Source organism: Arachis hypogaea, chromosome 15 (assembly GCF_003086295.3).
Source record: "Arachis hypogaea cultivar Tifrunner chromosome 15, arahy.Tifrunner.gnm2.J5K5, whole genome shotgun sequence".
Taxonomy (NCBI): Eukaryota; Viridiplantae; Streptophyta; class Magnoliopsida; order Fabales; family Fabaceae; genus Arachis; species Arachis hypogaea.
Genome location: NC_092050.1, coordinates 10,256,849 through 10,283,333, shown reverse-complemented (window position 1 = coordinate 10,283,333; position 26,485 = coordinate 10,256,849). Strand labels below are relative to the sequence as shown.

Genomic DNA, 26,485 nt, shown 5'->3' with positions numbered 1-26,485 from the left:
TATCCATCAAAAGGTCACTAGCATGGGCTAAGAGAGAGCGACGACCAACAGACGGTTCAGAAGCAACAGGCCTTTGTTGAGATGACTGAAATAAATAATCCGTGTCTCTTAGTACTTGAGACAAACTAATGTCTTCAAATTCAACCAACGGACTGAGGTGGCCTTCTGCTAGAATTAACGGCTCTGCTGGCCCCTGTGGTTGTGGTTTCGGTTCCAATTCTAGCTCAGGTTTCGACTGTAGTATGTACTGTTGTTGCACATAAGCTGGAAACTGTTGTTCGTGCTCATAAATGCAGAAACTAGGGGTGGCAAACGGGCCTAAACCCGCCGGGTCAGCCCGCGTAACCCGCTAAAAATGCGGATCGGGTTGAAAATTTGGGACCGCCAAAGAGCAAAAGCCCACCTAACCCGCACCGCTTAAACTGCAGGCTTTGGCGGGGCGGGGCAGGTTTTCCCGATGGGCTTAGTTTTTTTTACAAGGGGTATTTTTGCAATTTTTTGGCCAATACCCAACTTCTTCCAACTCAACTTACATGAGTATGAAGATGAAAATTGAGTGTTTTGGATTATGTTTATGTTGCTTTGAAGACAATATTTATAATTTTGTTTTGGATTATGTTTATTTTGCTTTGGAGACAATATTTATAATTATGTTTTGGATGAAAACTTGGTTTATAATTATGTTTATTAGATATTTATAATTACAAAGACTTTAATGTTTGTGAATATAAAAAATATAATTTTTTATGCCTTTAGAAATTATAAATTTATTAATATGGTTGTGAAATTATATATATTATTTAGTAGTAAATAGTAAAAAAAAAAAAAGAGGAGCTTTGCCGGGCTTAGCCCGCCAGCCCACAATTTGGTGGGGTAGGGTGGGATTTTAGGACCGCTTCACTAGGCGGGGTGGGGCGGGGAGGGCTTCCTCGCTTGCCATCCCTAGCGGAAACTGATGTTGTTGGCCATAAGTCGACACCTGAAATTATTGCTCATATGCTGGTACCTGAAATTATTGTGCATACCCTGGTACCTGAAACTGTTGCTCCTAAGCCGGTACCTAATACTGTTGCTCAACAACCGATACCTGAAAATGTTGCTCATATCATGGGTCATGAAACTGTTGCTCAAGGGGATTTGGCTGCTGAGGTCCAGGTGGTGGCTAGGGATGGCAACGGATCCCCATGGGGATGGGGACATGCCCCACACCCCGCCCCCTTCCCTCAATATCTGTCCTCGTCTCCGCCCCATCCCCGCGACGGGTAACGGGGACCCCGTATCCGCCGAGGAAGTAAGTCTCCGCGGATATCCATGGATTTTGTGAAAAATAATAAAAAATAAAAAATAAAAAAAATTAGAAAAAATAAATAAACATAGATAATCCTCAATTGTCATTACAAACATAATTTCTATAGTCTTTAAAGACTTAAATAGAAATAACCAAGAATCATAAACATCAAAACATATCCATAAACAACCAAATATTCCATAAAACAACCAAATATATCCATAAACAATCAAACAAAGTTCATGACTTTGTAAACACATAATTCTCAATCCTCCTTTCATCCCGTAATAGTAGTGATGGTAGATTCTGATTTACTTGAATCCTACATAAAAAAGAAAGCAATTTAAAGTTAAAATCGTATAATAACTCAACAATAACTCAATAATATAAAAAATAGTGTGTTGTATATAATTTAATAGTTTACTTACATCAACATCTCCTTCAACGTTATGAATTGTGTAGCACTCAAATACTATTTTAGTTGTGGTGCCAAGTTCATTCCAAAGCCAATCCTGATTACACATTAAAGCCCTTAATGTATCCAGACGCAACCTACTACGATGTGGCATAACAAATCAATCACCCGTACTAAATGAAGACTCAGAGGCAACGGTAGAGATAGGAATCGCCAAAAAATCCCTAGCAATTGCTTGCAAAGTAGGAAACTTCGCTCCATTTTACTTCCACCAATTTAAGATATCAAAATCATGTTTTTGTGGCACCGGTCTCTCTTCAAAATAATAATCCAACTCACTCTTTGTATCAATAAATGCGGATTCCTCACTTACATGCACAGCAAAGTCAGCTTGCCAAGATTCATGACTAAACTTCCTCCCCTTTGAACCTAAAGGAATTGATGGTGGTGGCGGCATATCTAATTGAGTAGCTTGGTCTCTCTCTCTTCCCTTTGTTGCATATTCTAAAAAAAAAAAAACTTGCACTATTTTTTTTACTTACCAATTACAACACATGCCTCCATATCACCATATATTTTACGAAAAAGGAAATTTAATAAATACATCTTGTACCTAGGATCCAAAAGAGTCCCAATAGCCATAACTATATTAATCACACCCCAATACTTTTCAAACTTAGTTATCATGCTAGTAGCCAGCATTTCAATTACATTATTTCCACAATTTTTTCACTCCATCAAAGCCAACTTAATTACACAAACATTAAGAAAATAAAGATTTGATGTAGGATAAGTTGTTCCAGAAAACAATTCAGTCACATCAAAGAACACCCTCAATCTTTGAAAAATCTCATCCGCCATATCCCAATCCTTATCACTAGGCAAAGATTTATATTGACTCTCACCCAATGACAATCTTTCAAACACATCTCTATACATAATTGCAACTTCAAGTATCAAAAAGGTTGAATTCCACCTAGTTTTGCAATCAAGACAAAGATTTTTTGTGTAGGGTATTTTAAGTTGCGCATGTTTCCTTAAATTTTTCTTCCCTTTTAGGTGTTGCAGTCCAATAATGAACAATATCCCTCACCCTTTCAATAGCATGTGAAATAAGTTGTAACCCATCATTGACAGTCAAATTTAATATATGCACACAACATCGCATGTGAAACAATTTACCACCCAAAATAAAGTTTATATGTGATATTTTAGTCAAAATATTCTCAATCATAACGTCATTAATAGTGCAATTATCAACAGTCAAAGTGGATACCTTCCTATCAAGATTCCAATCCATCAAACAATCCACGAGAACCTTTGAAAGTATTCCAATTATATGCACCAATGACAACTGTTTCCCCACTAGTTGTTGGAGTTGTCTTCATCATACATTGTCTTATATCTCTAGTGGTGCGAAGCTTGCATGTTTTGAAGTGATCACCCAAGTGCAAAGTTTCTTGTTTTGAGTCACCAAGTAGCTTTGATTTGCAATAATTGCATTCAACCTTCAATTTTCCCTTAACTTCGACAATCTTGAAGTGATTCCACACTTCAAAGGTTAACTTCCTCTTTCAAATACCACTTGTAGAGTTTGTTGTTCCTTCATTGATAGTTGTTGTATCGGTTGGAGGTTCTTGAGGTTGGGATTGAGGAGTCTCTTGAGTAGTTTGAACTTTAGTAGCTATAGGTTCTTCCAATGGAGTACTTTTCTCAAGAGTATTACTTAATGCATCAGAGGAAGATATTCTCTAAAGTCACATTCACATAAACACATAAATTTTAGAATCAGCATAATCATAGAAAATCAAGATAAACAATGAAAATTTCAGAATCAGCATAATCATAAATACAAGTACTTCAAAATAAATAATGAAAGTTTCATCATCAGAATCAACATAATCATAAACATAAATGCTTCAAAATCAGAATCAGCAATGAAAATTTCATAATCAAAATCAGCATAATCAACATAACATAAACATAAACGTTTCAAAATCAGAATCAGCAATGAAAATTTCATAATCAAAATCAACATAATCAGAATAATCATTAAAACAAATACCTTAAAATCAAAATAAACAATGAAAGTTTCATAACCAGAATCAGCATAATGATAAACATAAATGCTTCAAAATCAGAATCAGCAATAAAAATTTCATAATCAAAATCAGCATAATCATAAACACAATGCTTCAAAATCAAAATAAATAATAAAAGTTTCATAATCAGAATCAGCAAAATTATAAACACAAATGCATCAAAATAAAAATAAACAATAAAAATCTCAGAATCAGAAATTCAAAATCAAAATAAAATAATAAAAATTTCAGAATCATAGAAACCAGAATCAATAATTCAACATCAAAAATATAAATGATACTTAACCTAACTCACCTAAATTATAACAAATCCTTCAAAATCAAAGCAAATAATGAAGAAATCAGAGTTTTGTCTTCTGTGACTAACCCGACGGAGAAGAGGCAATGACCGGTGAGGAGGCAATAACTGGCGAAGGTGTGACGACGGCGAAGATGACGGACTCCCTATTGCAGTGTGTGTGACGTGATGGTGACCTGACTGACCTCCACAGTGGCAATAGTGTATGAGAGACTGAGAGGTGGCGGTGAGGGACTGAGGGAGTGGGAGGTAGCGGTGAAGGACTGACCGACTGCGGGGGTGGGAGGTGGCAGTCGGTGGTGGTGGTTGTGAGAGAACAGGGCGAGACTTGAGAGGATGAGGTTTGAGGTTGAAGGACTTCAGAGTTCAGTTCAAACTTGATTAGGGATTTGGGGTTTGTGAGTTGTAAGTGTAAGTGTGTAACGGCTAGGGTTTCTCAATGTTCCTCTTATGGTATATATAGGGGTATTCTAGTCTTTTTACATTTATAGGGGTTAAACGACTTTCCACGGGGCAGGGACCTCTATCCCCGCCCTAGCCCCGTTTATTATACGGGACCCCGTCCCCCGTCCCCGTGGGTAGAAAAACCTCCCCGTATCCGCCCCCCTGCGGGTAAATCCCCGCGGATACCCTCCCCGCCCAGGGATTTTTGCCATCCCTAGTGGTGGCGGGAGTTGCAGCTGTGGTTCATTCACCTCGGGTTCTGCATGCGCAACTCTATCTGACAACTGTAGGTGATTTTTGTACTGATGTGTGTACCACGCATAGTACACCAGGAGAGGATGAAAGTCGACAATCTCGTCTCCTATTTATAGTGTATTATAGCAGTCAAAATTTCACATGTTAACCCAAACTCTATTCCTTTCGCTTCAGTCATAGTTCTGTATTACGGTCAACCGCCTACAATGAGCATCACCAATCTAAAATGGTTTCTCTGGTCGAAGTTGTTCAAGCCTGAATTAGTGTTTTACTCGGTCTGTTGGGGGCCACTCGATACATTTAAATGACACTAACAGAGATTTCGTAGAGCACACTACCAAATTTAAGGATAGGTCCTCAAGAACCACCACTCTCATATATGGCCACCGTATAAACTGGACATCAATAAATACAATGACAATAAGTTAAATTATTAGACATAATAAACTTCTTAATAGAAATTGTTAAAACGTACGTCATTGACTTCCATGTCGTCTAGTTGTTATCTAAAGTGATCTGTAGACCTTCGCGTATATCTCGTTAGCTGGGCCAATGACTCCACCTAAGTAAGTTTAGAACGGTTATAATCAATATATAATAATAACAACAACAACAATAATAAAAATAATATTAACAATAATAGTAAAAAAAATAATGATGATAGCCATTACTGTTGTCCAATTAGAACACCAACAACAAAAAGCTCATTGCGAGGAATAGGTGCTAAAAATGGCATACGTTCCCACGCCCAAACAAAAAGCAAAATAAGCGGGTCGACCAACTCTTTACAGTTATATCGCGATGCACGGCACAACTACACATACAGATGTGCCAAACTAGTTACCCCCAACTGTAGAGTCGAATGCGATGGAAATCTCGAAGAAGAGGTAAAAACTTCGAGTTTACAAAATTCATCAACTTGTCTGGAAACACAATCGTTCCAAACACACAAAATATATGAGTTCAGACATACCGTTCGATTGACTCCTGTGTGTCTAACGGTTCAGTGTCTCTGCATCGTCGAACCTATGCAAAGTTTACCTTTCCCAAAGTATGATCGTCCAGACCGGGCGGCCTACCAAAAACTGCTAAGTAGTTCTCCACCAAGAACTCATGGCTGCTGTCCGTTCAGCCCGTCACGAGCTCCTCATTAACTAAAATTATAATACAGCAATAGAAAAGCATGAAAAGTTCAACACAACAAAATGAAAAAAAGGTTGCCTCCATTAATTTTTCCAGCAAAGCCGCCAATCAGCCATATTTTGATGTTCTCTAGCAACATAGCAAAACATTATTCAGCAAACAAAGAACCTAAAATCAGAAACTGCGTTATAACACAAACAATTAATACCAAATGGGGTTGTATTTTAAGAAAAAAAAAAAAGAATGTTAAACAGTGATATGAATGCTTAACTAAACTAAACATGTGCCTCTAAATGTTAGGTATTCTCGATTCTCAATCCTCAAATTTTTGAATTATTTTCAAAATTAGAATCATAACAAGTTTCAGCAAATAAACACAGTTTACAAACAAAATCATTGGTTCACTTAATTAAAACTGTAAAATCATTGTAGTACAAGGAAACAACCTTAAACCAGAATAAAAAAAAAAAGAAGTCAAAACAGAAGATAAAAACCAACAAACTTCACCAGAATAAAAAAATAAATATAAGGATATTATCCAAGAATAAAAACCAACAACCCACTTTTCATCTGATCTTGAGTTATTATCCAGTATTACTTACATATCCAAGAAGATTGAGACTCCGATTTGGGATGCAAAAACCTTTGTTCTTCCTCCTACAAGCGACTTCAGGCACAATCACACCAAAGATAAACACATTCAATTCATAGCAAAAAAAAAAAAAAGTAGAACAGAACCAAAACCTTAAACCAAAAATCACAACAACAAAAATAATGAATTCAGAAATCAAAATAAACACACAAAAAGAAGAATAAAATCAGAATAAATCCTAAAATCTAATAAAAATAGAACAAAATCAAAATAAACCAAGAACGGAGGCATAAAACATAATCATAAACAAAAAAACCCAAATAAGTGTTATTACCAATAATAATAACAAATTGAAAATCATTATAACAATAATCAGAAAACCAAAACCAAGAACTAAGAACCAATAATCATAATTAATAGAAAAATCATCAAGTTACAACATAAAAAAAAATAGAAGTCAGAACATAAAAAAAGTTCACAAAAATCATATTAAACAAGAAATTAGAACAAAAATTGAATAAATCGTACTTGAGGCCGAGAGACTGAGAACTATGGAGCACAACTGAGAATGATGAAGAACCACGATGCTAAGGATGATGTGGCTGCTAAGATCGACGGTGCTGAGAACGACGACGTGGCTTTTGGACGGCGTGAGGCATCGACAGACGACGGGACGGAAACGGCGGTTGCTGGACGACAACGACGGCAGATAGGAGTAGAGGACTATGATTGAGAGAGGAGTGTGCGTGAGTGAGAGACAATGAGTGAGAAAGAGCAGTTTCTGTGTGAGCGAGTATATGTGTATATATATTGGTTCTTGCACTTCTTCTTTCCTTCAACTTACAAAACGCAGAAACACATATTACCTCTTCTTCCTTCACATTCAAACGCAAAATGCAGATATAAAGATCCTTTCATCTACACGTGTCGAACATGCAATCTTGCATCCTGCAAAATGCAGCTTTCGTTTTGCTCTGAAAACCGGCAAAACACAAGTTGCGTTTGACGTCTTTCAAGGAGATCAAAGTTCAAATATCTAATCTGCATAGGAGACAAAAAAAAATACATTTTGCATTGTGGTTGCTCCTTGCAAAATGTAGGTTGTATTTTGTAGCAACTAATTTATTTATTTTTTTCCCTTTTTGACAAAATGTAGATTGTGTTTTGTAGATCTATAAACTTACAAATTCACATTTATACACAATACACTATGGACCAATATATTTAAATTACACCAATTTTTATTTTATTATTAAATTAATTTCTGAATTGGATGTCATAAAGGTAAGGACTCTTTTAAAAAGCTTAAATTTACTGTTCACAATTATATCCATCATATTATAGGAAAGTTATCAGGTGTACCCAAAAATACTGATATTTCAGTTGTTTTAACCGTTAATTTTAATTAATATATATTATATATATTTTTTATAATTTAGATCAACGATTAAAATAACTAGAATATCGATATTTCCAGTATACGTATACTTGAAACTCTTCCTATATTATATGGATAACCTCTAACTCTAAAATTCTTTATTTATTATCTCTGTTATCTTGTGTGTACTCTAACTTTTGCGTTTAGGCTTCTTTCTTAAAAGCAGCTTATGAAGTTATGATATTGCGGATAACAATGGTCCACTTCCCATGTCGTTTGGTTGTATTGGGGTACAATCACCACATGCATACAAATTAAACATGATACATCTATTCCACTTTAGAGAAATATTAACATAGTGATATAAAAATATAAAATTATATTTTACAGATGAGATATAGATAAAAATATTATATTAAAAAATATTAAATTAATATATTTTATATTTATTCTAATAAAAAAATATAAAAATATAATTTATTTTTTATTAATTTTTTATAATTATATTTTTTATTCAAATTTTTTTGATAAAAAATAAAAATAAATTAAATTTTCATAATTTATTCTAATTATAATCAAACAGAGTATAAAACATATAAAATTTTATATATTTATTATTTATGTCTTATTTTCAATATTTTATCTTATCCTATATTGCAAAACAAACAAAACCATAAAAGACAAAGCAATAATCTTACACAGTACACATTACATTACCCAACCCCTACCCTCTCTCTCTCTCTCCTCGTTTCCTTACCCTAATTATCAATTCGTACTGGACACTTTCCCATGTCCAGAAATGCCTAAGCAAGGACAACGAGTATGTAGCATGTGAGATCCCAAATAATAATAATAATAATAATAATAATAATAATAATAATAATAATAATAATAATAAAACATGTGCAAGGGGGTAGGTAACACGTGTCGATCATTCCGTCACTCACTCCTCGCCACCACTTGAGCAAGTGCGCCTCCTTTGGACAAAGCTTCCACCGCACTTCGCTCTATGGCTTTCACTCTCTCCCTTATAGGGTTCTTCTTCTTCACCTTATTACAATCTTCTTCAACCACCATGATCTCCCTCACCATGCTCGCGATCTCATCCCTGTCCACCACCTTCTTCGTCGGCAGAACCCTTGGCCTCACAGCCACCCCGAGCTCCTCCACCAACAGCGTTGCGTTCATCCTCTGCTCGGCGTAGAGAGGCCAAGCAACCATGGGCACCCCGTTAGTAATGCTTTCAAGAGCGGAATTCCAGCCACAGTGCGATAAAAAGCCACCAACGGAAGGGTGCCTCAAAATATCAACTTGTGGGCCCCATTGCGAAACCAAAACGCCAACGTTGTACGTCCTCGACGAGAACCCTTCCGGCAAGTACTTTGACAGCTTACTGCCGTCTTCATCGCGGCCATCACTCCCAGTGGTAAAAAAAGCTGCGTCCGCAGCGTCTATGGGTGCGCGAAGCACCCAAATAAACCTCTGGCCGCTCAGCTCTAAACCCCAAGCCAGCTCGGTCATTTGCTCACACGACATCGTTCCACCGCTCCCAAATGACACGTATATCACCGATTCCTCCCGTTGACCGTCGAGCCAATGCGTGAGCCATTCAATCCCTTGACTCATTTCTGAATCGGGCAGCCTTACTAGGGGCCCCACAGCATAGACCGGAGCCTTCAGGATCCCACCCAATAAGTTTCTGTTTCTCAGTGATTCAAGCTCTTTCTGTTGAAGAGTCTCCCAAGTGTTCACCAGCACCCCGTCACCTATATCATTAATTAATCGGTTTAAAATAGTAATCTATTATTTTATGGAGGCTCTCAGATAAAGACGCTTAAAATGTCTTTTTTTAAAGATGTTTTTATGTTGTGTTTTAATTGGTTTCTGTATAATTTATTCGGTGTTCCTCATCACATATTATTAAATTCCTCAAAAGATTTTCTTTCTAAAAACAATAAAAAATATTTAATTTGGACTAAAACAAAAAAGATAATAGATTAACTATTAAATTTTTTTAAAAGATTATTTACATAAAAAAATATATCACATTCATTATATACGGTAATTCTATAAATAATTAAATACGGTAAACACCATGAAAATTATTTTAATCATATATAATTATTTTAAACCATGAAAACACCGTTTATTTTTAATTATATATAATTAAAAAATAATTAAATAAATATATTCGATAAAAAATTAATATTATTAAAAAATAAAATTTATTTTAAAATTAAAAATAAAGTTTATTTAAAAATAAAATTAAAAATCATGGTTTTTTTTCCTTTTTTCCAAAATTTATCTACGAGTAATTCTATAAATATTTTATGATGAATAAAAATATTAAACTCGTACTAAAATTTATTCTAATAAAATTTATTTTTATTCTACTAAACGTTAAATAAACTATTGAAAAGAATTTTGTTTTCTCCATTAGAGAAGAATGATAAACTTCCATACTTCTATTATGTTATGGCAATAATTTGGCCTGTTCTTTTTTAATGTACATAATAATAATAATAAGAATAAACAAGTATGTATATCACAGTAGAAAATGAAGCACGTCACCAAATAATTTATCATCCGAATTATATATGAAAATCAAATTGATAATATGAGGGCTAACACTACAAAAATCGATAACAAGGTTAGGGATTTACAAAACCTTTCTTAAGATTATAGAAAAAAACGTTTATATTTGTGTGATATATAAAACAATTATCATATTATTATTATTATTACATTATATATATATATATATATATATATATATGAGCAAAAAAAGTCTAACTGTTTTAAAGTAAAATTTTCTTTTAATATTTGATTAAATGTTCTTGTATTTAGTACTTTTTTTTTGGCACTTTCTCTTAGTTAAAAATATAATTATTATAATTTTTTAGTTATTATTGCTAGGGGTGTTTACAGATGGGATATGGTTGAAATTTCGATCCAATTCGCACTAAACTCATTAGATCAAATTCGATATTTGCACTTTTTATGTTTGGATCAGATATCAAATATATCCATAAAATAAAAAATATTAAAAATTTTTATTTTTATAAAAAAAGTCAATAATTTTCTTGCTTACTTTTTAAAACATATTTACTTCTATTTGATTAGAGTGTGGATCCGATTCGATCCAATCCGATCATCTTATAATACTTATTGGTTTTTGAAATTATGTTCGTATCTCAATCTATAGTTGTAAAAATCGAACTGGATTGGCTGGTTCGACCGAAAAATTAGTGAACCATACTAGAATTGGAACTGGACTAGGTTTACTCTTTGGACCGTTTAAGGAATAAAATCGGTGTGAACCGATAAAAACCGGTGCAAACCGGTCTAACCAAACTGATTTGCTTGAAAAAAATTTTAAAATGTCTCCACAAGGTCTCGAACCAAGAACCCTGGAACAAAAGCAACCTCTACTTGCCACTTAGCCATTGCACTTTTAATTATTATATTTGACAAATACTAATTATATAGTATACATAAATATCTAATTTAATTTAATTTTTATTTTTTCTATTTTTAAAATTAATTATATTTTAATTATATACCATTATTAATATAAATATAAATTTTACTAAAAATTTATTAATTTACTTGATCTATTTTATTGCTAGTATTGTGATTAAAGTTATTTATTTTGGTGTTAGTGTTAAAATCTACTGATATTATAGTTAGATGATAGGCTTTGTGAATTAATTATTTTTTTATTGTGTCAAAATAAGATACTATTGTAGTATTAAAATTTTATGATTTTTTTATATTAGTTATTTTTAGAAGTTGAGACTTGATTCTTCATAAAATGTTAGTGAAGATATGTATTTCAAATTTTAATTTTAAGTTTTTAACTATTTTATATTTTATATTTACTTGAGATCGGTTTTATCGGTTCAACTAGTGATTTATTGGTTGAACCAATAAACCAATGAACTAGTAGCTTGACCAGTTCGATGGTTCGGTTCTAACAACTATGTTTCAATCTAATTTCAAAAATTTCGATTTACTCAATTTAGTCTCCCAATTTAATAGTTATGACTCACATTGGTTCCTAATCTTATTTTTGTCACTGTCTCACAAAATCGTTAAAGACATGCTGAGATGGACTAACGACTGCTACTATATATTTTAGCGACTATTTGATGTGACCATTGAAATTTTTTTTACCTTATTTTTTTTCAACTAAACACTTAAAACCCTAATATGAGTCACGGATACCTAAGTTAAAAAATCAAACTAAGTAAATTGAAACTTTAAAAATCATATTAAAGCTCAAATATAATTTCAAAACAGAACTTTAACTTATGTAGTGATTAATTTAAATGAGAATCAAATAAATCAAAATTCAACATAATTTTTATCAATGTTTTCAAATTCAAAATTTCTATACCAAAATTAACTAGAATTTTTCTTTAAATTAAAAATTTAATGAAATAGTGACTTTAATTATCTTAACCAATGTCCTAATTAATTATTTTTATGTCTTAAAAAAACTGTATATGAGAAAAAATAATTAATTTGTCTATTTTAATAAATAGTTATTTTACTAAAATGAAAGAAACTATTTTTTAAGAATTTTTTAAGAACTAATTAATATTATATATATTTTATTACACTACATTTAGTTATAAAAATTTTATTTATTTCTAATGCTTATATTAAAAATAAAAAAAAATTAAATTAGTGAATCTTAATCTATAATATAATAATAATATAATAATTATTTTATATATTGTACGAATATAAATTAATTATTTTTTTATTTATAAAAATTTTAAAAAGCTTGAGCTTGTTATATATATATATATATATTTTGATGAATGTGATATATTTTTTTTATGTAAATAATTTTTAAAAAAAAATCTAATAGTTAATCTATTATCTTTTTTGTTTTAGTTCAAATTAAATATTTTTTATTGTTTTTGGAAAGAAAATCTTTTGAGAAATTTAATAATATGTGATGAGGAACACCGAATAAATTATACAGAAACCAATTAAAACACAACATGAAAATATCTTTAAAAAAAGACGTTTTAGACGTCTTTATCTGAGTGGCCTCCTTATTTTATATAAGGTTTTGGCATGTCTTTAAAAATATTTTGTCAATCATCAAACATTTAAAATGGACACTACTCATATAAATATAGAAAAAAAAATATATTTTTTAATTTTTTGTTTGGACACAGTTAAAAAATATATTCTAAAAACATAGATTAATAATAAAAATATAAATTATGAATAAAATTAAAAATAAAAAATAATTATATTAATAATTCTAAATAATATTAATTAAAATGATATTGAATTTTTTAAATTAATATAAAATATTTTTTTAAAAATTTCAATTTTACAATAAATTTTATTCAAAAATTTTAAAAATAAATAAAAATTATTAGACTTAAAAATAGAATAATTAACAATAATATATAATTGATAAATTAAAATATAAATTTTTAACAATAAAAAATATTTAAAAAATTAAAAAAAAATCAACTCGTAAAAAGTTATTAAATTCGCAAAATAAGAAAAATATCAAAATATAATAAAATGAAAAAATAAAAAATTATAAAATTTGTAAAAAATAATAAAAATATAAAATAAATTTTTAATAAAATTATTATTAAAAAAAATAAATTTTAAATAAATTAAAAAATTAGTATCACAATCAAATTAACGATATTAAAAATATAGCAATATTTTTTAATAAAGATAATACTTTTAATTTATACTACATGTCAAAAATTTAATACATGATAATTTATTTAATAGAGGAGAACCGTCTTTATCGTCTGAGTTTTTAGCATTTAAAATTAAAAATATTTTATAAAATTGAATAAAATTTATAAATTTTAAAAAACTTTCTACTTTTCGATTCTTAACTAATAACCTTTAATTAATTTGATATAAAGACTACTTAAGAGAACTTTTTATAAAAACTCTCTTTTCCTCTTGATTATTACTTGTTCCTCTTCCTTTTTCAACTTCTTTAATATTTTTTTCCCTTTTCTATTCTTCGTCTATATACATGAGAATTACAACAATAGTAGTATACAAACATACATATGAAACAACCAAGTAATAATTTTAAACTTAAATATATATTACTCCTAATGTATTTTTATTTTATACTTGTAAAATATGTATGAAATTTAGTTAATGAAATATATTTCTATGCTTATTTATTTTATTTCAAATACGTATTGATGCCTTTTTTTATTTAGGCAATTTTTTTTGTTTATTTATACTAAACATATTTGTCATGAAGTGATTTCTCTTATTTTTAGATATATGTGGTAACTTTCTGCATAATAAGAAGGGAGCACTCAGATAAAAATGCCCAAAACGTCTTTTTTTAAATATATTTTTTAGTAATTAAAATTTAACATATTTAATCGATTAAATCATGTTATTTTGTTAAAATTAGGCTAGACAAATTGATTTAACTAAAAAATTGGTGAATCAAATCTTAAACTAGTCTAAAATAATATTATTTTTTTTATAAAAAATGACTACAATACCTTTTGTTGTAGAAAATGTTTAAAATACTCTTAATATATATATATATATATATATATATATATATATATATATATTAATTTTAAAAATTCTAAATCTTAACCCTACGATAGAAAAATAAATGACTAAAATTTAGAATTCTCAAAACTAATATATATAATAGAAGTATTTTAGTCATTTTCTATAATAGGGTATTGTATTAGTCATTTTCTAAAAAAAAATATTAATTTAGACCAGTTCAAGATTTGATTCACCATTTTTCAATCAAATTAATTTACCTAGTCTAATTTTGATAAAAATAACACGATTTAATCAATTATATGTGTTAAATTTTAATTATTAAAAAACATCTTTATAAAAAGACATGTTCAGTGTCTTAGTGGCTCCCTAATAGAAAATTTCATAACAATTCTAGAGAGGGAGAGCCACTTAGATAAAGATGTCAAAAACGTCTTTTTTTAAAGATATTTTTTAAAAATTAAAATTTAACACATATAATTAATTAAATTGTATTATTTTTATTAAAATTAGACTGGATAAATCAGTTTAGCAAAAAAATTAATAAATTAAATTTTAAATCAGTATAAATTAATTTTTTTATAAAAAATTACTACAATATCCCTATTATAAAACACAACTAAAATATCCTTATTTTATATATATATATATATATATATATATATATATATATATATATATATATATAAGAAGCATCTTGAATGTTGTGGAAACTATTAATTTGTGTACATGGAACCTCTAATAGTGCGATAAAGCTTAAAGGGTAAAAAATTGTGTGGTCAACTTTCAATTAGAATAGAATATTAGGTAATAGCAAAGAAAAAAGGTGCCCATATATATATATATATATATGATGGCTATATAGACTTTGCTTTCTTTGATGCCTTAAAGTCTATACCAATTTCCAAGTTCAAAGACATTATTCCTAATATATATATATTAATTTTGAAAACTTTAAATTCTAACCCTATAACGATAGAAAAGAAAAGAGTTAGAATTTAGAATTCTCAAAATTAATATATATAATAAGAATATTTTATTTATTTTATATAATAGGGGTATTGTAGTCATTTTTTATAAAAAATAATATTAATTTAGACAAATTCAAAATTTGATTCATTATTTTTCGATCAAATTAATTTATCTAATCTAATTTTGACAATAATAACATAATTTAAATAATTATATGTATTAAATTATAATTATTAAAAAATATCTTAAAAAAAAAAAAGACGCTTTCACGTGATTACGGAGCATCCCCTTCTAGAGAATATAATGCACGGTATAGTGTCACCTTTGGGTATTCCGTTGCAAAAACCTAGGTGTTCTTGGTACTGCTTGTCATTTCGGTCCAACATGGTGTCAACCACGTCTTCGGGTCGAAGCGGAGTGCAACCGGGGATCTGGAATGGTTCTTTCTGGTCAGCATATTGACCCTGAACTTGTTTGTCAAGAGTTGGAGCGTATATCAACAAGGAAAGGAACCAAGCATGGGAAGCCACGAACACGTACTTACGCATCTTCAATTCTTCTGCAACACCAAGAGCCTCCATCCCAAATATGTCTATGATGAGTGTCGAAGGTCGCACCGTGGCCGTGCCTGCCAGCTTGGAAAGAGCGTCACGGATGGCAGGGACGCCTTCACGCATCATGACACAGAGGCGGGTGACGATGGCGGCGTCGGGGTCGATGACGGAGGATATGTCCGGCGGGGGGATTTCTACGATGTCGATGAAACCGCCGGACGTGGCAGTCTTGAGGACGCGTTTTTCAGCATGTGATGTATGCGAAGTGAAGGCGATGATGGTGATTTTGAGGTTGTGGTGGAAGACGAATCGTTTTCCCAGTTCGATGATTGGTATGAGATGGCCAAGCCCTGGACTTGAAAGTAACACCATGTGCTGCTGATTCTCCATGACTGTGTCTGAGAGAGATAAATTAAAGAAGAAGAGGGAGTTGGTTGCTTGGTTAATTTGGATAAATCTCTGCAAAAAATGCTCCCTCCAAACGCTGTATAAATAGGCAAGAAAAAGTTTAAGCAGCTGCACTTTTATTAAAATTTTATTAATATTTAATTCATAAAAAAATAAATAATTTTACATTATTAAAAATAATTTTATATTATTAAAAATATTAATAATAATTAATTAATTATTACAAATTACAAAATTTATTCGTCCTAACACTTCGTCCTAACACTCCTCAATAGCCAATGCCAAGCACGTGTATCTAAATATCTTAAAGCATGTGTGGATGAGGATGGATTAAGAAGCGGGGTTGCTCTAGTGTAAAGATACAATTTTATATAAATCAATTCTGTTATATTATCAACAATATTTTTATTAATTTCTGCCAATTCTTGTTTATAACTGTATTTAATAGAAGTGTTTTTGTAGATGTGTTTAATAAAAATATATTTTTTATAGATGTATCTAATAAAAATATTTTTATAGATATATTTTTTAGATATGTCTCTTTATACATGTGTTTAAAATATAATAATTAATTATTATTGACAATAAATTGACAAATAATATATTAGTACCCTATATTTTTCCTATACAAATATACAGATGTACCTTCTTCTTATATATGATGATGACACGTGTTATTTTCAATTTACAGGATCAAGCATGTCTTCAAAAGGTTACTGGGGCTCAGGGGAGGCTGATTGAGTCGAGCTGGTGGCGTAAAATCCAATGGAGTTTAATTGTGCTGGGACCCGTTGGTGGAAGTTTATTGAATTGGGCTTTGCTGAGCGGGAAAAAAAAAATTGGAGGAAAGGTAGTATCAACTTGGGTCTTCGTTCCACCCTTCACCTCCCTTCATCATATTGTATTTATTAATCTTCAAGAGCATGTGTTTAAAAGTGTCACTCATGTGTATGTATTGATTGTGAAAGATCCATGCTCCAAATGATTTATTAATGTGAAAGATACAAGTATTTTCTTTCCATAAGATGCCAAAGTTAGGTTAATTTAATAATTTAATTTAGAAAAAAAATTTATTCTCTTTTTTTAAAAGATGTTGAAATAATTTTTTTTCTATTTATAAAATATACATTTTTTGAGAATTTTTAAAAATTTTTTTCTTTAATCCATTTTAAATTTTTTGTATTAACTAATGTTAACTTTATTCAATTTTTTTTAAAAAAATTGTTTTCTACAGAAAACTCTTTAACAAAAATTTTATTTTTTTTATTAAATTTTGCTTACCAAAATATTCTTTAATAAATTTTTTTATTAATTAAATTGTATTTTTATCAAAATATTTTTTTAAAATATTAATAATTAAATTATTTTTTTCTAAAATATTCTTCAATAATTTTTTAATTATTAAATGGTGATTTTACCAAAATTTTCGTTATCAATTATTTTATATTTTACTATTAATTTTCTGATATCAATATATATTATTTTAACATTAAACAAAAAAAAAAACTTAGTAAGATTATTTTTCGATATCAATATATATTAATTGTTATACATATTAACAGTGGTATGATTTTTTTATTTATATTAAAATAATATATATTGATATCAGAAAAATAATAGTAAAATATAAAAATAATTGTTAACGAAAATTTTGGTAAAATCACAATTTAATAATTAAAAAATTATTGAAGAGTATCTTAAAAAAATAATTTAATTATTAATTTTTTTAAACAATATTTTGGCAAAAATATAATTTAATCAATAAAAAATAATTTAGTAAAGGATATTTTAATAAACAAAATTTAATGATAAAAAAATAAAATTTTTGCTATAGAATATTTTTATAAAAAATTAATTTATTTTTTCTTAAAAAAGGATATCAAAATTATGTTCAGTTTGTGGCACCAGTCTCTTTTCAAAATAATAATTCAACTCGCTCTTTGTATCAATAAATGTGGATTCCTCACTTGCACAGCAAAGTCAGCTTGCCAAGATTCATGACTAAACTTTCTCCCCTTTGAACCTGAAGGAATTGAAGATGGTGGCAGCATATCTAATTGAGCAGCTTGGTCTTTCTCTTTCCTTTGTTGCATATTCTAAAACTAAATCTTGCACTATCCTTTTCACTTGACCAATTACAACACATGCCTCCATCTCACCATATATTTTACGAAAAAAGAAATTCAATAAATACATCTTGTACCTAGGATCCAAAAGAGTCCCAATAGTCATAACTGTATTAATCACACTCCAATACTTTTCAAACTTAATTATCATGCTAGTAGCCAACATTTCAATTACCTTATTTCTACAATTTTTTACTCCATCAAAGCCAACTTAATTACACAAACATTAGGAAAATAAAGATTTAATGTAGGATAAGTTGTTCCAAAAAATAATTCAGTGACATCAAAGAACACCCTCAATCTTTGAAAAATCTCATCCACCATATCCTAATCCTTATCACTAGGCAAAGATTTATATTGACTCTCACGCAATGACAATCTTTTAAACACGTCTCTATACATAATTGCAACTTCAAGCATCAAAAAGGTTGAATTCTACCTAGTTTTACAGTCAAGACAAAGATTTTTTGTGTAGGGTATTTTATGTTGCACACATGTTTCGTTAAATTTTTCTTCCCTTTTAGGTGTTACAGTCCAATAATGAACAATATCCCTCACCCTTTCAATAGCATGTGAAATAAGTTGTAACCCATCCTTGACAGTCAAATTTAATATATGCACACAACATCGTATGTGAAACAATTTACCACCCAAAATAAAGTTTCTATGTGACATTTTAATCAAAATACTCTCAATCATAACGTCATTAGTAGTGCAATTATCAACAGTTAAAGTGGATACCTTCCTATCAAGATTCTAATCCATCAAACAATCCACAAGAACCTTTGAAAGTATTCCAATTATATACACCAACCACAACTATTTTTTCACTAGTTGTTGGAGTAGTTGTCTTCATCATACATTGTCTTATATCTCTAGTGGTGTGAAACTTGCACGTTTTGAAGTGATCACGCAAGTGCAAAGTTCCTTGTTTTAAGTCACCAAGTAGCTTTGATTTGTAATAATTGCATTCAGCCTTCAATTTTCCCTTAATTTTGACAATCTTGAAGTGATTCCACACTTTAAAGGTTAACTTCCTCTTTCGAACACCACTTGTAGAGTTTGTTGTTTCTTCATTGGTAGTTGTCGTATCAGTTGGAGGTTTTTGAGGTTGGGATTGAGGAGTCTCTTGAGTAGTTTGAACATTAGTGGCTATAGGTTCTTTCAATGGAGTACTTTTCTCAAGAATATTACTCAATGCATCAGAAGAAGACATTCTCTAAAATCACATTCACATAAACACATAAATTTTAGAATCAACATAATCTTAGAAAATCAAAATAAACAATAAAAATTTCAGAATCAGCATAATCATAAATACAAGTACTTTAAAATAAATAATGAAAGTTTCATAATCAAAATTATCATAATCATAAACATAAATGCTTCAAAATCAGAATCAGCAATGAAAATTACTTCAAAATCAAAATAAACAATGAAAGTTTCATAACCAGAATTAGCATAATGATAAACATAAATGCTTCAAAATCAGAATCAACAATAAAAATTTCAAAATCAAAATCAGCATAATCATCATAATCATAAACACAAATGCTTCAAAATCAAAATAAACAATAAAAGTTTCAAATCATAGTAAGCATAATCATAAACACAAATGCATCAAAATCAAAATAAACAATAAAAATCTCAAAATCAGAAATTCAAAATCAAAGTAAAATAATAAAAATTTCAAAATCATAGAAACCAGAATCAACAATTCAACATCAGAAATATAAATTATACTTAACCTAACTCACATAAATTATAACAAATCCTTCAAAATCAAAGCAAATAATGAAGAAGTCAGAGTTCTGTCTTCTGTGACTTACCCGACGAAAAAGAGGCAATGACCGACGAGGAGGCGATGATCGGTGAAGAGCGACAACTGGCAAAGGCGCGACGACTGACAAACACGCGAAATGAGAATACGTGACGATGGCGAAGATGACGGACTCCCTGTTGCAGTGTGCGTGACGTGACGATGACCTTACTGACTTCCACAGTGGCGACAGTGCGTGAGAGACTGAGAGGTAGCGGTGAGGGACTGAGGGGGTGGGAGGTAGCGGTGAAGGACTGACCGACTGCGGGGGTGGGAGGTGGTGATTGTGAGAGGACAGGGTGAGACTTGAGAGGATGAGGTTTGAGGTTGAAGGACTTCAGAGTTCAATTCAGACTTGATTAGGGATTTGGGATTTGTGAGTTGTAAGTGTAAGTGTGTAATACCTAAGGTTTCTCAATGTCCCTCATATATATATATATAGGGGTATTCTAGTCTTTTTAAATATATGGGGTTAAAAGGCTTTCCACGGGGCGGGGACCTCTATCCCCGGCCCCGCCCCGTTTATTATACGGGACCCTATCCCCCGTCCCCGTGGGTAGAAAGACCTCCCCGTCTCCGCCCCCGGCGGGTAAATCCCCGCAGATACCCGCCCCGCCAAGGAACTTTTTGCCATCCCTAGTGGTGGCGGGAGTTGCACCTGTGGTTCATTCATCTCGGGTTCTGCATGCGCAACTCTTTCTGACAACTGTATGTGATTTTTGTACTACTGTGTGTACTATGCATAGTCCATCGGGAAAGGATGAAAGTCGATAATCTCGTCTCCTATTTACAGTGTATTATAGCGGTCAAAATTCCACAAGTTAACCCAAACTCTACTCCTTTTGCTCCAGTCATGGTTCTGTGTTCCGGTCAACCGCTTACAATCAGCATCACCAATCTGGAATGGTTCCTCTGGTCGAAGTTGTTCAAACCCGAATTGGCATTTTACTCGATCTGTTGGGTGCTACTCTATATATTCAAATGACACTAACAGAGACTTCGTGGAGCACACTACCAAATTTAAGAATAGGTCCTCAGGAACCATCACTCCCATATGTGGCCACCATATAAACTAGACATCAATAAAGACAATGACAATAAGTTAAATTATTAGACATAATAAATTTCTTAACAGAAATTGTTAAAACGTACGTCATTGACTCCCATGTTATCTAGTTATTGTCTAAAGTGCTCTGTAGACCTTTGCGTATATCTCGTTAGTAGGCGCCAATGACTCCACCTGAGTAAGTTTAGAATGGTTATAATCAACATATAATAATAATAACAACAACAATAATAATAAAAATAATATTAACAACAATAGTAAAAATAATAATGATAATAACCATTATTGTTGTCCAATTAGAACACCAACAACAAAAAGCTCATTGCGAGGAATAGGTGCTAAAAATGGCATACGCTCCCACGCCCAAACAAAAAGTAAAACAAGGGGGTCGACAAATTCTTTACAGTTGTATCGCGATGCACGGCACAACTACACATACAGATGTGCCAAACTAGTTATCCCCAACTATAGGGTCGAATGCGATGGAAATCTCGAAGAAAAGGTAAAAACTTCGAGTTTACAAAATTCGTCAAATTGTCTGGAAACACAATCATTTCAAGCACGCAAAATATGTGAGCCCGGACATACCGTTCGATTGACTCCTGTGTGTCTAACGGTTCAGTGTCTCTACATCGCCGAACCTATGCAAATTTTACCTTTCCCAATGTATGATCGTCCAGACCGGGCGGCCTACCAAAAACTGCTAAGCAGTTCTCCACCAAGAACTCATGGCTACTGTCCGTTCAGCCCGTCACGAACTCCCCGAAATTATAATACAGCAATCGAAAAGCATGAAAAGTTCAACACAACAAAATGAAAAAAATGTTGCTTCCATTAATTTTTCCAGCAAAGCAGCTAATCAGCCATATTTTGATGTTCTCTAGCAAGATAGCAAAACATTATTCAGCAAACAAAGAACCTGAAATCAGAAACTGAGTTATAACACAAACAATTAATACCAAATGGGGTTGTATATTCAGAAAAAAAGAATGTTAAATAGTGATATGAATGCTTAGCTAAACTAAACATGTGCCTCTAAATGTTAGGTATTTTCGATTCTCAATCCTCAAATTTTTGCATTATTTTCAAAATTAGAATCATAACAAGTTTCAGCAAATAAACATAGTTTACAAACAAAATCATTGGTTCACTTTATTAAAACTGTAAAATCATTGTAGTACAAGGCAACAACCTTAAACCAGAATAAAGAAAAAGTCAAAACAGAAGATAAAAATCAACAAACTTCACCAGAAAAAAATAAATATAAGGATATTATCCAAGAATAAAAACCAACAGCCCACTTTTCATATGACCTTAAGTTATTATCCAGTATCACATACATATCCAAGAAGATTGAAACTTTGATTTGGGATGCAAAAACCTCTGTTCTTCTTCCTACAAGCGACTTCAAGCACAATCACACCAAAGACAAACACATTCAATTCATAACAAAAAAAATTCGAACAGAACCAAAACCTTAAACCAAAAATCACAACCAAGAAAATAATGAATTCAAAAATAAAAATAAACATAAAAAAAAGAAGTATAAAATCAGAATAAACCCTAAAATCTAATAAAAATAGAACAAAATTAAAATAAACCAAGAACAGAGACATAAAACATAATCATAAACAAAAAATCCCAAATAAATGTTATTACCAATAATAATAACAAATTGAAAATCATTATAACAATAATCAGAAAATCAAAACCAAGAACCAAGAACCAATAATCATAACTAATAGAAAAATAATTAAGTCACAACATAAAAAAAAAAAGAAGTCAGAACATAAAAAAAAAATCACAAAAATCAGATTAAAAAAAATTAGAACAAAAATTGAATAAATTGTACTTGAGGCTGAGAGACTGAGAACGATGGAGTACAACTGAGAATGACGAAGAACCACGATGCTAAGGACGATGTAGCTGCTGAGATTGACGGTGCTGAGAACGACGGCGTGATGCATCGATTGCTGGACGACAATGACGGCAGACAGGAGTAGAGGTGTGTGTGTGAGTGAGAGATGAGAGGGAGCAGTTTGTGTGTGAGCAAGTATATATTTATATATATATTGGTTCCTACACTTCTTCTTCTTTCCTTCAACTTACAAAATGCAGAAATACATATTACCACTTCTTCCTTCACATTCAAATGCAAAACACAGATATAAAGACCCCTCATCTACACATGTCGAAGATGCAATCTTGCATCCTGCAAAACGCAGCTTTCATTTTGCTCTGAGAACCTACAAAATGCAAGTCGCATTTGGTGTCTATCAAGGCGATCAAAGTCCAGCTCTAATCTGCATGCAAGAGACAGAAAAACACGTTTTGCACTGTGGTTGCTCCTCCTTGCAAAATGCAGGTTGTATTTTACCGTAATTAATTTATTTTTTGTTCCTTATTGGCAGAACGTGAATTGTGTTTTGTAGATCTATAAACTTACAAATTCACATTTATGCATAATACACCATGTTAATATATTTAAATTACACCAATTTTTACTTTATTATTAAATTAATTTCTGAATTGCACTTTTTAATTTAGATGTGGGAGAAGAAACGGTGTAAAACGTAGATATGGAGTGTATAAGTGCTTTACGCAACTGTGGTGTCAGGAGCAAAAATCGGATCGTTCGATTTTTTAAACACAAATCGGAGGGTCCGATTACCTTCACCAAAATTTAAATTTTCTCTTCCACACTAATCGGACTGTCCGATTAAGAAGCTTAATTTTTTTTATAAAGAAATCGAATAGTCCAATTTCTTCATCCCTGTTTTACAAAAAGCTGTTTCCACATCTATATTTAGCACCCATATTTTTTACAAAATAAATTATAGGGTACAGATCCAAATATACAGATATTTCATTTGACTCACAAAATTATTGACACATGTTGTGTCTGCCAGGGGAATGACATAAAAAAGAGAAAACGTTAATTAGCTTTTTTGCAATGTATATAACGGATTTGTTATTTTATTAAGGTAGAAATAAGAGACAATTACACTAGACAAATAATAGAATTGTACTACCACCATTTATTGACCTTTCTTTAGTTTATACTTTATATTTTTTTTTCAAGTTGAATTTGAATTTTAATATCATACCCATAGCCAATAGCTATTGTTTTTAGTAAGAAAATTTATAACTAATCTAAACTATGATGTAAAATACAATAAGGCACTCAACTTTTATAATATTAATGGAAAATATTTATTTTGAATATTTAATATTACAGATAAAAAAATATAAACAATAAAAATAGTCAACTATTAAAATGCTACAATTAAGATATAGTTTAAAAGTTCGTGTATAAATTGAGTGCATTTTACCTGAAATATAATTATAACAAAATTTCTAGCACTATATCCATTATCCAGGATATATATAATTCATAAAAAATATTTTTTAAATAATAGTTATCTATCTTTTATTTTTATATTTTTTTTAATTTTTTAAAAAATTTAATAGGATTACTTCATAAAACAAAAATATATTATAAGCGAGATATAAATTTAATTATAAAAACAAAAAAATAATTTATTTGAATTAAATTAAATAAATTTTGAAAGTTAAACCTAAAATTTAATTTAAGTCCAATGCAAGTTGTTTTTAATTTTGATATATTTTATAATTAAATTTAAATTAGATCATATTGAATTAAATTGGATTTTAAGTTTTTAACACCCTAATTAACCAACTAGCCTATTACATTAGCTAGTCTTATTAAAAACAAGGTTCTGAAAATCAGATCAATTATCAAACCGTTTTAATTATTGATTTATTAGTTCATTAATCTAATTGGTTCAACTATGGTTAAACTGAAATAACTGTTTTATAATTATATAATTTAATAAAATATAAATAAATATACTAAAATATAATTATAGTTTATTATAAATCTTAAAATGTCATTCAAATTTAAAATACTATATCAACAAAAATTTTACGATCTTATTAAAGTACAAACTCAAAAGTTATTAATTAAATAATAAATATTTTTTTATTGATACTATCATTCATAATTGAAATTATAAATCATAAAATATATAAATAACCTTTGATCTCATTAATTATTAACAATCTAATACTCTTTATATGAAGCAGTAACAATTGATGCACAATTTTAATAAAGTTGTGAGGATAAAAATTAATTTTATTTTTAAAAATTATTTTATTAAAGATAATTAAATTAAATTTTAAAAAATCTAGATTTAAATTAATTAAGACTTTTAAATAAATTTTATAATAATTAAATATTTTTTTATATTTTAATTTAATAATAGTTTCATAGATATGTACAAAATTTAAATTGTAACGACAACCACTTATGGAATACACGCATTGGAACGAGAATATCTTTTCTAAATTTTATTTTATTGAGTTAAATCTAAAATTACATATACGTATATAGTATAGGAAAAATTTAAAATTTTCAGTAAATATAATAATTTTTTATTTTGTTGGTTTTATCCGTTCTTTCTAAACAATATCGTAGTTGTCATAATAATTCTTTAATATAATGCAAAATATATATTATACAATGTCTTATATCATACGTACAACTTGAATTAAAAACTTATAATTATAATTTTTCTGTTACTTACATTATATTTTTGTATTATTCAACTAATTTTTTTATATTTTTAATTAATTATTTTGTATTTTTATTAAAATTCATGGATTTTTTTGGTATTATTCAACTAAACAATCTGCATAATTAAAAATAATTTATGTATTATGGAATGAACTAAATTTTTTTTGTGCCTTTTAACAAAATTTTTGTGTTTTTCTTCCGTTATTCAACTAAAAAATTATACAATTTAAAATTACTTTACTTTAAAAAATATTTTTCACATAATAATAAATAAAAAATATTTTTATATTATTATATTTAAATATAATTAATTTTTTTTTATAAACTCACCCAAATAAATTCTAAATCTACGAATATTCTAGATTTAATATAATAGATAAATCTTGTAATAATCACAAATTTATCCACAAATAATATAATCAACATTCCAAAATTACTATTTAAATTATCTTTCCGTTTTCTAAACAACATACTAACTAAATGAA

General features: G+C 29.9%; 1 protein-coding gene and 1 long non-coding RNA gene across 2 annotated transcripts; both read right to left on the bottom strand.

Annotated features, from left to right (window-relative positions):
* Positions 1–1,464: 1,464 nt before the first annotated feature.
* Positions 1,465–4,595, bottom strand: LOC112746873 (uncharacterized). Its single transcript, XR_011872941.1, has 3 exons — positions 4,173–4,595; positions 1,717–3,454; positions 1,465–1,610 (listed from the first exon to the last, which is right to left on the bottom strand). It is a non-coding gene; the product is annotated as an uncharacterized lncRNA (long non-coding RNA).
* Positions 4,596–8,500: 3,905 nt separating this feature from the next.
* Positions 8,501–16,446, bottom strand: LOC112749007 (anthocyanidin 3-O-glucosyltransferase 5). Its single transcript, XM_025797267.2, has 2 exons — positions 15,753–16,446; positions 8,501–9,681 (listed from the first exon to the last, which is right to left on the bottom strand). The coding sequence occupies exons 1-2, from the start codon at positions 16,372–16,374 to the stop codon at positions 8,855–8,857; spliced, it is 1,449 nt and encodes a 482-aa protein (XP_025653052.1). The 5' UTR covers positions 16,375–16,446; the 3' UTR covers positions 8,501–8,854.
* Positions 16,447–26,485: the final 10,039 nt, after the last annotated feature.

Coding starts and splice junctions, on each gene's coding strand:
- LOC112749007 (XM_025797267.2), bottom strand. CDS start 16,374: ATGGAGAATCAGCAGCACATGGTGTTACTTTCAAGTCCAGGGCTTGGC. Junction 9,682..15,752: donor TTGCAACGGAATACCCAAAG/GTGACACTATAC, acceptor TTAATGATATAG/GTGACGGGGTGCTGGTGAAC.